At 39.9% G+C, this 12,514-nt stretch overlaps 1 protein-coding gene across 5 annotated transcripts in view; it reads right to left on the bottom strand.

Annotated features, from left to right (window-relative positions):
• Window positions 1-12,514, bottom strand: part of Gulp1 (GULP, engulfment adaptor PTB domain containing 1) — a 245,459-nt gene that overhangs the window by 34,020 nt on the left and 198,925 nt on the right. For all 5 annotated transcript variants that reach the window (XM_006496277.4, XM_006496276.4, XM_006496278.4 and 2 more), the window contains exon 5: window positions 8,378-8,476. In XM_006496277.4, coding sequence (XP_006496340.1) covers window positions 8,378-8,476 — 99 coding nt within the window. The remainder of the gene's footprint in view (window positions 1-8,377; window positions 8,477-12,514) is intronic.

Here is a 12,514-nt window from a genome sequence, read left to right as displayed (position 1 = left end):
CTGCAGCTGAGGAGTATAACTTCCTTCTCTTGCAATACCTTTGTTGTTGTTTTGTTGTAATACACAGTTAGTCCACTGTGTGATAAAGTCCATGGATATTAGGACTAACTTTGTGAGATGTGATAAAGAGATTAGGGAACAACAACAACATACAGTGAAGAAATACATGTATTTTATAATCCATACCTTTTTATTATAGCTGAAAAAAAATCAATACATATTTCCCTCTGGGCTACCTGTTTACAAACCACATACTCTCCATTTGGAGACAATCAAGAGCAATGAGAAAAACATAGGCGCTAACTCTTACACAGATTGCATTTATTTCAATTTTACCCACCCAAAAGAAAAAGAAACATACTTTGTGTAAAGAAATACCATTTTAGTTTAACAATGTATTTTCAAACTTACCTCTTACATGTATAACTATCTATAAATAAAGGTAAGGGCCTTATGTTTATTTGACCTTTTTACATATATTCCAATCTAAATTAAGTGAGTTTTATTATCAGATTCATTTATCTCTCTTAGGGTAGTGGTTTCTAAATCCATGTGTTAGAGTTTAATGTAGTAGATATTTCTTCCCTCCTCTCACCTCTTCTCTTGTCTCTCTTCTCTCTTCTCTCTTCTCTCACTCACACATACTACATGATTCAGAGGCACAAGATGACTCCAGACATCAACCTGTGACAGTGTCCGGGTACACTGATATTTAATAGGGCCTGTACTCCCTACTTTGAATGTCTTTTATTTTTTAATGGAATAAAAAGATGACGCTCTCTACATGTACACTCATTCAAGTATGGTTAAATCTTCCTATATTTACATACAGTCAAGTTTTCCTATGTGTGCATACGGTCAAGTCTTTCTGTATATTCATATAGCCAAGTTTTACATGCTCCTACATAGTACAGATGTGAATGCTAGTTGTTCGGGTGTCAGAATCAATAAAATTAGATTACAAGATGATAACAGAGACTTTAAAATCCCAAGATTGTTTTTGTTAGATTGGAGAGGACTATGCATGAATATGATTTTATCCCAGGAGCTTTATAAAACTTACTTTTGAAGAAAGCATACAATAAGTCCTTTGTAAGAATGGCTGTTCAACATATGAGCTAAAGGTCTGGGACAAGGATGAACACTGATATCAGTGCTCTGAGTAAGGCTGTCTAGAAGGATCAAAAGTTAACTCACCAATTTTGTTCCATCAAACTCTGTTGTACTGACACTTTACTAATGAAGTGAACTTGTGAAAAGCATCAAGTTTTGATAGTAACAGCTTAGGAAAGAGAATGACAGACTGACTGGCTGGCAAGGAGGGGGGTCCTCAGTGGCAAAAAACAAGGTTATCCAATAACAAGAATAATAACAGGTAAACTTCTCCCAGATTCTTGTTCATCCTGCCTTTACTCTATTTTGTTTAATAATAAAACTGATTTAAAGTCTATATTGATTTTTTATTGGACAATAGTCAACTATTACTATGCTTCCTTTCTCCCCTCTTTCCTTTTACTTTGTTGTTGTTGTTGTTGTTGTTGTTGTTGTTGTTGTTGTAATTGTAGTCTCATATTTACATGTTAAATGAAAAATGTCTCTGCATTCCTGGGTGAAAAATCAAAAGCCAGTGAAGCAGCTCAGCCCAACTAGCAGACACTGCTTACTGCCTTAATAAGGGAGGGATCACCACAACAAAACTAAAGAACAAGAAAGAGGAATACAAGATATGATATCGAAACCACTTGTTAGAGTCTTCTTGACAAACTTTCAACATTATTCATCTATAGATGTGAAAGGCAGATTGTGAAAGGCAGATTGAAATCATGCAGCATACAACTGGTTAGATAAAAAGTTACAATGTACAATGAGTAGTTTCTCATCATGTGCATTCTTCCTCAGTCTTACACATGTACAGATCCAGCACACACGTTAGTAGTGACTGATGACAAAATGTGTCTTAGGTTTCTATATTTTATACATTTCTAAGAATAGATCATTATTATTCAACTAAGGAGACTAAAGAAATTATTGTACATACACCATTTAATCATATTTGTATTTTCTAAATATTTAAGTTCGCAATAATGAAGTATTTAGATCATCGTAAAAATTCACTGATAGTATCTAAGAAGATTGCAAGATACTGGTTAGACTTATAGTGGTGCTCTGAGCTTATTGCTTTCTTGTCCTTTTTGTGTCTGTCATTTGCCTAATGGATTTTTTCTCAGCCAAGGCACCTGTTTAGGAAATGAACACTTTCATCACCTTCTCTATAAGCAAAGTACACATATTTCATGGTGCCCTGGAATCCTGCTTCCACTCCCCAATCCCTTCTCTTCTTTGATTTTAGCTCTTTGGCAGCAGTTGTACTACAACAGCTATAACCGAACTCTTCAGGTCTTTATTTGTTGCTCAATTGAGGGGGTGAAAGAGAAAAACACTACAAGGTGTAATAAAAAGTCTTAAAGTCATGCCTTGAATTTGAGAAGGACATCATTGTTCCATAACACTGAGTCTAGGAAGCAGACCCACATGTTCATTCACGCTAAGATCCCACAACTATTTATAAATACATTCAAAGATTAGGATTATGGGGCTGGAGATGGACGGTAAAGTTCCTAAGTCACTTAGTGCTCTTCTTGAAGACCCAAATCTAATTTCCAGCCATGGCATGGCAACTCACAAATATCTGAAACTCTAGTTTTGGAATCCAAGGATTCCTTCTGGCCTCTATCAGCACCAATATGCAGGTGGTGCCACAGACACACGTGCCGGCCAAATAACCAGTCACATAAAATAAAATAAATTTTAAGCATGTCTTTAATCCCAGCACTCGAGAGGCAGAGGCAGGCAGATTTTGGAGTTCGAGGCTAGCCTGGTCTACAAAGTGAGTTCCAGGACAGCAAGGGCTATACAGAGAAACCCTGTCTCGAAAAACAAACAAACAAACAAACAAACAAAAATCGAAAAAAAGAAAGGAAAAAAAAAGAAAAAAGGAAATAAATTTAGGCAGTGTGGGGCCTTAGACTTCATTTTTGCAATTTGTCAAGTAACTGTAATGTAACTATTCCAAGTGCTACACTTACACTGAAGTGCTAACTCCCAGTATGGTAAACTATGATTGTATTGGAAATGTTTAATGACACATGAAGGAGCTCATAAAGTGGAGGCTGTCTGCTTATTTTATCTCTTACATAACAAATTGCACACTAGAGTATATACACAGACTAACAATACGTATAACAAACAGTGAAACTTCAATTCCATATGGCTATATGTTCTGTGGGTACCAGCTCATCACAGCATATCCAAATAAAGCACACATCTAGCCATAGGCAATTAGGGAATCTCTTTACCATGTTTACATTTGGCCTTTAAGCCTCATTGTTAACAATGGTGAGTTATTATAAGCACTATCTGACTCTCGACTTAATTGGTTAGAAAATATACAATATGATTCTGACCTTTCTACTTTCAAGGGAAATGCTAGGAGTGACAATGATTGACTGGAGAGAATAATAGAGACATGGAGGAAACAAAGGGGTTCTGAGAGAAAATCAACTAAAAGCACAGTGTATAAATATGCCACAAAGAAGCCTGGCAATTGGGAAAATAAGTTAAAATTGAAATGTAGAAATAATGTGTTTAAGTGGAAGAACCCTGCAAATGTAGGTAAAGCTGCTCCCAGAAAGCACATTATTAAATGAAAATGCCTGTATCAGAGATAGGGCACCTCTCTGTGAGTTGCTGGTCAAGGATTCTCTTGAGGACCCCCAAATAATCAGACAATTACCACTGTTGTCTGTTGCCCAGCAGAACTAGATGGTAGGCCCTACGGCTGAAGACGCTTCACTCTCAGGATATGAAAAAAAAAAAATCAACCTGGACACTAGCTGGGAGCTTCAGCCCTACTGATTTGTTCTCATAGTGCCAACAGGTGCTATGCAGGCTGCTAAGGTAGAATTACCATGCAGTCTTTCTTAGCACAACCTTTGCATGCTGTAGTATCAAATGGACAAGCAGGTACAACTGTACCAAGTATATATTATAGAGAAAATCAAACATTTTCTGATTGCATTTGAAGTCTGTACAACAGGAGGTAATTCCTTTCTAGTGTGGTAAACCTGGTCAAAGCCCATAGCCATGGAAATCATAAGTCCTAATGAGGAAATTACTGCTGTTGTTTGCTAAATGGACACATGTGTCATTAAATTACCTCCTAAATAGCTATGTTTTTGCCCATAGATTAGAACTGTCAGTTTGAGCCATAAAAACTTCTTTTTTTGCAGTGCAGTGTGAATACTTATATATGACCTGCACAAGATTGATCCTAACCCAAATTTTGTGAGCAGTAGAAAGTCTATGGTCAAGGGAGAGATCATATCTTCAGGTGGATAACGGTATTGGCTAGTTTTGTGTCAACTTGACACAGCTGGGGTTATCACAGAGAAAGGAGCTTCAGTTGAGGAAATGCCTCCATGAGATCCAACTCTAAGGCATTTTCTCAATTAGTGATCAAGGGGAAAAGGCCCCTTGTGGGTGGGACCATCTCTGGGCTGGTAGTCTTGGGTTCTATAAGAGAGCAGGCTGAGCAAGCCAGGGGAGGCAAGCCAGTAACGAACATCCCTCCATGGCCTCTGCATCAGCTCCTGCTTCCTGACCTGCTTGAGTTCCAGTCCTGACTTCCTTGGTGATGAACAGCAGTGTGGAAGTGTAAGCCAAATAAACCCTTTCCTCCCCAACTTGCTTCTTGGTCATGATGTTTGTGCAGGAATAGAAACCCTGACTAAGACAAATTGGTACCAGGAGTCGGGTATTCCTGTGACAACCTGACCATGTTTTGGGGAGGTCTGTGGAAGGACTTTGGAACTTTGGGCTTGAAGATCCACCCGTTGTTAAGAGCTCTGTCGGATGTTTTGTAGGAGCTTGGAAGATAATGTTGAGAACAGTGCAGAAGATGGAGGCCTGGCTTGTGAAATTTCAGAGGGAAAATTAAAGACTCTTTTCAGGGCCATTGCTGTTTTGATTGTGAAGATTCTGTAGTTCTGGTTAGCTGGGGCTGAAGAATCAGCTGTGATTAACAAGATACCAGAACTACTAAAGCAAAAACTTTGCATTACTGGGACTATTGATGCTGGTTAGCAGGAGCTAAGAAATTAGTGGTGATTAAGAAGAGACCAGCATCATTGAGGTGACATCTTCTGGGAAGTGTTTTCTGAGAGCACAGTGGCTGTGTTCCAGATATAGCCAAAGTTGTACCTTGTGCTGTGGCTGGACTTGGTAATGTGTAAGGGTCACCCAGGTGGTACTGGTTTTGAAGGCATGAAGGAGTTGAGCAGAACAGCTGAGGCTTGGCACTGTGAGAGGCCATGGAAGGCCATTGGTGAAAGTGCAGCCTCAGTTGGAATTGATGGCCCAGGACTGAAGGGGTCATGCAGTGTTTTGGAGATGCCAGTACCATGAGATGACCACCAAGAGCAGCAGCAGCAGTGGAGTACAGGCATCTGGAGCCTAGAGGATGATGTGTGTGCTACAAAGGGCATGGCTGGAGAAGTGACCCAAGCCCTTGGAGGAGCCCAGAAGATCGTAAGTTGGATCCCAGACATTGGACGGTTGGAGATTGACTTTTGCTTTTGATTGTGACTGTGCCCTGATATTTTCCCTCTTGAAGGAAGAAACTGTTTTAGTGGAGCCCACAGTTAAGAGACTTTTAATTGTAAAAAGACTTTGGATTTTAAAAGAGATGGATATTTTAAAGAGATTGAAACTTTAAGAATATGTAAAGACTGTGGGACTTTTAAAGTTATTTAGATCTTGGGGATGAATAAGAATGTAAGGGTTGAGGCTTACTAGTGATGTGTTTGTGTGTCAAGTTGACAAGGGGTCAATTGTACTGGCTAGTTTTGTGTCAACTTGACACAGCTGGGGTTATCACAGAGAAAGGAGCTTCAGTTGAGGAAATGCCTCCATGAGATCCAACTCTAAGGCATTTTCTCAATTAGTGATCAAGGGGAAAAGGCCCCTTGTGGGTGGGACCATCTCTGGGCTGGTAGTCTTGGGTTCTATAAGAGAGCAGGCTGAGCAAGCCAGGGGAGGCAAGCCAGTAACGAACATCCCTCCATGGCCTCTGCATCAGCTCCTGCTTCCTGACCTGCTTGAGTTCCAGTCCTGACTTCCTTGGTGATGAACAGCAGTGTGGAAGTGTAAGCCAAATAAACCCTTTCCTCCCCAACTTGCTCATGATGTTTGTGCAGGAATAGAAACCCTGACTAAGACAATAACGAATGATAAAGTAAATATCCCTTCATCCAGTTTCTGTAAGCAATAATAATAACAAGTTTTGGGGAAAAAGAAAGATGGAAATAGAAGGTCTGATTAGGCAAAGGAAGGGGCCATTGGGAGCAAGAAGGAGCCAAGAAAAAAAATTGAGTAACTACAACCAAAATATACTGTACACACATATGACAATGTTATAATGAAGCCCATTATTGTATATAATTAATATGCATTAATATGTAATTATATATAGAAAGAGACTATTATATATTTATGTGATATATTATTTATGCATATACCAATTGTTTTATATATCATAGATAACTATAATTATATAAATATATATTACCATATAATGAATATATCAAACTATTTGTCTTAAGGTTTGCTTTTAATTGGAGATAAGATATAGCTAGTTCAGTTTAAATAAAGGCATTGTGTGATCCTAAATTAAATATTCTTCCTTTCTTAAAAACAAAGACAGAAAAGCCAGACAGACAAAGAATATGAAGTGCAGTGTACATAGTAAGATATAGCAGCCAACTATCAGAGACAAGGGAGAGGCCACAGAAAAAAAATGCGCTTGTGGATACGTGGATATCTATGCTAGGATTCGAGGCCCACAACTTGGAAGGAAATAAATTGCTATTGTTTTTATTACCCAGCCTTTGGCATTTTCTTATATCAGTCACAGGAAACATATATGCATCAATTATACCTACAAGGCAGGACATTTTAATACACTGAACAGCTTTTGTCTTCTTTCATACCAAGCAAATCACAGCATATACATCTTTCACATAAAGTGAATAGAAATATCAAGGTTGATAGAAGGAGGGAACTGGATGGAAAAAGGAATTGGGAGGGGAGCGGGACGGGGACCATATGTAGGGAGAGCAGGGGAGAGAGAACTGAGATCAACTCGGGGAAGGGCAATCTCTAGCACAAATCAGAGATCTTGGATGGGGAGAGACCCAAGAGGGTCTATGGGGGTCACTCTAGCTGAGATTGCTAGCAGTGGGGAATATAGATCCTGAAGTGTTCACTTCCTGTAGCCAGACAGGAACCCCAGTGTGAGGATAAGGGCAACAACAAACCCACAAAGCCTTAAGCACAAAATGTGCCCTACCTACAAGATGTGCAAGGTTGAAGACAGAACAAAGGCTGAGGGAATGGCCAACCAATGACTGCCCCAAACTGAGACCCATCCCATGGGCAAGAATCAATCCCTGACACTATTATTGATATTCCATTATGCTTGTAGACAGGAACCTAGCATAACTGTCCTCTAAGAGGTTCCACCCAACAGTCAAAGGAAAGATGCAGAGACTCACACCCAAACATTAGATGGAGCTTCTTACAAAAGAGTTGGGAGGAAGATTGAGGAACCTGAAGAGGCCAAGGACTCTACAGGAAAACCAACAGAGTCAACTAATCTAGACTCTTGGGGGCTCCAAAAGACTGAGCACAGGCTGGACCTAGGCCCCTGCACACATATATCAGATGAGGAGCTTGGTCTCCCAAGCTTGGTCCCTCATGCAGGTCCCCCAACAACTGGAACAAGGATTGTCCCTGAGCCTGCTGCTTAGCTGCCTGTGGATACACACTGCTAAATGGACAGCATTGTTTGCCCTCAGTGGGATAGGATGTGCCTAGTCCCAGCAGGTAGCGGCAGGGAGGGGTATAATACCAGAGAGGGGCTTCCCCTACTCAAAAGTAAGGTGGAATAGGGGAAGGACTTGTATGAGGAGGTACTGGGAGGAAAGGAAGGGCTGATATTGGGTTGTAAAGTGAATATAAATAAATAAATAAATAAATAAATAAATAAATAAATAAATGTAATAATAACAAAAGACGTCTCTAAATATGGGTGCTACTGAATATATTTTGTATACGTTATTAGGTGTGGGACACAGGCTGCAGAATAGAGAACTTCAAGATTCCAAAGGCTGTTACCTTTCCCCAAATTCCTGAACATATTTAAATAAATCACCAAGAACCAACCATTTTAAGTTAGTAATAAAATTTAATATCAGCAAGAACAGATGTAATTGTAACTGGTTCAAGTGTAAGACAACATGACTCTCAAAACAAGCCTTACCTTTGTTTTGGGTTCGAGAATTTTTACTCCATAAATTGATATTTGCAATTCAACTTTAGGAATCTTCTGGCCTTCAGATTTTTTGATGTGTCTTGCAAACTACAAAAGACAAAGCTCACAAAGTTATAGTTCTATTTCTGTGGTAAACTAACATAAATGTACATTTGGAGTTTGTGTCCATAACAGACATTCATTGATTCAGGTACTGCCCATTACGAAGTATTTCATAAAATAGCTTTGCTCAGTAACCGTCTCCATTTGCCATCATAATTTAGATTCATTTTTAGAAACTTGTTTTTCATTTTTCCTTGGGCTTTTGTTCATTAGTTTGGCTTTCTTTCTTCCTTCTTTCCTTTCTCTCTTTCTTTCTCTCTCTCTTTCTCTCTCTCTCTTTCTTTCTTTCTTTCTTGTGGGTGCTCATATTTTTTCTTTTGCTTTTAAAAATTAGATATTTTCTTTATTTACATTTCAAATGTTATCCCCTTTTCCAGTTTCCCCACCCCTCCCCCAAACCGCCTATCTCATCCCTCTTCTCCCTGCTTCTATGATGGTGTTCCCTCACCCACCCACCCACTCATGCCTTCCCGCCCTGGCATTCCCCTACAATGGGGTATCAAGCCTTCACAGGACCAAGGGCCTCTCCATCCATTGATGCCCAACAAGGCCATCCTCTGCTACATATGAGGCTGGAGCCATGGATCCCTTCATGTGTACTCTTTGGGTAATGGTTTAGTCCCTGGGAGTTCCGGAGGAGGTGGGATCTGGTTGGTTGATAGTGTTTTTCTTCCTATGGGGTTGCAAATCCCTTCAGCTCCTTCGGTCCTTTCTCTAATTCTTCCATTGGGGGAACCCATGCTGAGTCCAATGGTTGGCTGTGAGCATCTCTGTATTTGTCAGGCTCTGGCAGAGTCTCTCAGGAGACAGTTATATCAGGCTCCTGTCAGGAAGCACTTCTTGGCATCCACAATAATGTCTGGGTTTGGTGACTGTATATGGGTGGGATTCCCAGGTGGGGCAGTCTCTAGATGGCTTTTCCTTTAGTCTCTGCTTCACACTTTGTTTCTGTATTTGTTCTCATGAGTATTTTGTTCCCCCCAAGAAGGACAGAGCATCTACACTTTGATCTTCTTTCTTGAGCTTCATGTGGTCTGTGAATTGTATCTTAGATATTCCAAGCTTTTAGGCTAATATCAACTTCTCAGTGAGTGCATACCATGTGTGTTCTTTTGTGACTGGGTTACCTCAGTCAGGATGATATTTTCTAGTTCTATCCATTTGCCTAAGAATTTCATGAAGTCATTACTTTTAATAGCTCTATTATGTAAATGTACCACATTTTCTGTATCCATTCCTCTGTTGAAGGACATCTTGGCTTTTATTTTTAAGACAAGTTCTTCTGCATTCCATTCTAGCCTAGAAACCAGTATATAGCTCCAGGCTAGGCACAAATTTATGACAATCCACTGCCTTAGCCCCTCAAATGCTATGATTACAGTTATGAGGCAAAATGTCTAGCTGAAATTCAATCCTTTTAGAAAAAAGAAAATACATAACTTGCTATTTTTCATGCATTTTTTGACATGAAATTTAGAAGGCTAAATGCATACCAGCAAGTAAGGAAACCAATAGGTAGAGATTAATTCATTCTGAGATAACTTTATTTTTAAAATGTTCTCAGAATTTGCTGATTTCTTACTGTTGAATGTATAATGTTGCCACAGTTCAATACCTACCTAGTTATGTACTGTTGTATCAGGCAAACCAACACAAATGACATAAACAAACATATGTCTGAATCAAAGCTAAGAGCCTGGGCCATTTTCACAAGAGTGATTCCAGTAGAAGTAAGATGTGGTCTAGAATTACAGATAAAAGATCCTCCAGGAGGGCATAAGGGTTCTCCTACTTTCATAGCTCTATTGTCCTGTCTTTCCACTCATTTAGAACACATATGTATGCACATTTGTGTTAGGATCTGTATACACTTTAAAAGGAAATTAAATAGGTTCTGCTCTCAGCGAGAGGAAGCCCCTGCCTATGTCTCCCTAACATCACCAGAATTAGGGGAAAAAATGTAAGGATATGTTTCTAAACTTTTAACATTAAAATACATACAAATATTTGCTTATGCATAAACATACAACATATATATGCTCTTAGAATAAGTTTGTTCAGGGCAATATTTTGTAGTCTTTTTTGGTTTAATTGTTGCTTACCTGGGTCCACAGTTTCACCTGGGTCCATTCTGTATGCAACCCCCTCTGACTCCCTGTTTTCTTTTTAAACTCCTTCCCTCCTGAATCCACAGGTCACTGGGTCCAGTTTCTGTCTGGCAACCCTTCTACACCCCCTGTTTGCTTTCTTTGCTCCTTTCCCCCATATGTCTTTTTAAGAGAAGAAAAAGAAGGAAACTTATAAAGTAGTAGGATTTCTTGCCCCTGTCTCAAGGCAACTCCTTCCTTCCTGAATCCACAGGTCACTGGGTCCAGTTTCTGTCTGGCAACCCTTCTACACCCCCTGTTTGCTTTCTTTGCTCCTTTCCCCCATATGTCTTTTTAAGAGAAGAAAAAGAAGGAAACTTATAAAGTAGTAGGATTTCTTGCCCCTGTCTCAAGGCAACTCCTTCCTTCCTGAATCCACAGGTCACTGGGTCCAGTTTCTGTCTGGCAACCCTTCTACACCCCCTGTTTGCTTTCTTTGCTCCTTTCCCCCATATGTCTTTTTAAGAGAAGAAAAAGAAGGAAACTTATAAAGTAGTAGGATTTCTTGCCCCTGTCTCAAGGCTTCTTTAACTCATTTTCAACATACGCAAAGTCCTCTGAACTTGATTCAAATGGATCAGATGTGAGGTCGGGCGGGACTCCAAGGCTCTTGTGTGTCCTATTTTTTTTTTGCATTGTGTAAGTCCCTCTAATTTAGGGCAGATGTGAGCATGCATGGTATGGTTGGTCCTGAGGCAGAGTGTTCAAAGTCTTATTTCATGCCTTTGCAGTACCACAGAGAGTAATGTAATTAATGTCTACAGGAGTGCCTTGAAGTGTCTGCCTTTGAGTTCTAGCCGGTCTGCCATTTGTTTTATTCCCCTTTGGGTGGCATCATTTTTCAGGCCACTGCAGAAAACTGCATTCCTATGAACATAAGCTGTTTAGCTATATATTTTTTCTTCTGTCTCTAGAAGGCTTAGAATGAGCACATGACATCCAATGTGTGCCAAATACTTTTCTGTCTTTAAGAAATGTGTTTTGTTTACATGCAACAAAAGTTATTCCAGCTCTCCCTCACAGAAAGTATATTAATGTCCTTTTCAAATCATACTATCCTTTTGCCTTAGCATAATTAAGCAACTTTGAGATTTATTTTTTGAAGGCTTAACAAAATCATCAGTTGCTCTTCATCTACAGAAGGTCACCTGAGAAAAGCTAACCTGTGCTGATGGCTTTGCCATAGTCTGTTTTCTACAAAAACAAAAACACAGTGGCTTCCAAGGCCTTTTTACCATCTGGAAACAGCAATTCCTGTGACCTCTAACAAGAATTGTGTAACCCTGGATTTTATAAAAACACAGCCAATATTTGCTACAAAACAGCCAGTTTAAACGTATCTGTTTAGGAAGAAAAAAAGAATTGAAGAAATGAAGAAAGGAAAGAAGGCTGATGTTTCACAGAGTGGGTGCAGGAGAGGGGAGGTGGGAGGAGGGCAGAAGGGAGGAAGGCTAGAGAAAGGGGCGTTCCAAAAGAGGAAGGATGAGAGGATGAGAGAAAGAATTAAACAGTGTTAAAACAACCTTGAGTTCTCACCCAACCCAAACTCCATTTTGCACCCTTATACACCAACAGTTAGGAAACTGGATTACAATAAGCAGCCTGGAAGCTATAGTTGCTGCACCCATGCACTCAGGACCTCTTCCTTTTACATCACATTTGCTACATTAAGGAGCTAAAGGGGTCTGCAATCCTATAGGTGGAACAACAATATGAACTAACCAGTACCCCCCGGAGCTCATGTCTCTAGCTGCATATGAATCAGAAGATGGCCTAGTCGGCCATCAGTGGAAAGAGAGGCCCATTGATCGTGCAAACTTTATATGCCTCAGTACAGGGGAACAACAGGGCCAAGAAGTGGGAGTGGGTGGGTGGG

The sequence above is a fragment of the Mus musculus genome, chromosome 1, assembly GCF_000001635.26.
Source record: "Mus musculus strain C57BL/6J chromosome 1, GRCm38.p6 C57BL/6J".
NCBI classification, from domain to species: domain Eukaryota; kingdom Metazoa; phylum Chordata; class Mammalia; order Rodentia; family Muridae; genus Mus; species Mus musculus.
Note: the sequence above shows the minus strand (reverse complement) of the source record. Positions and strands in the feature narration are given on the sequence as shown.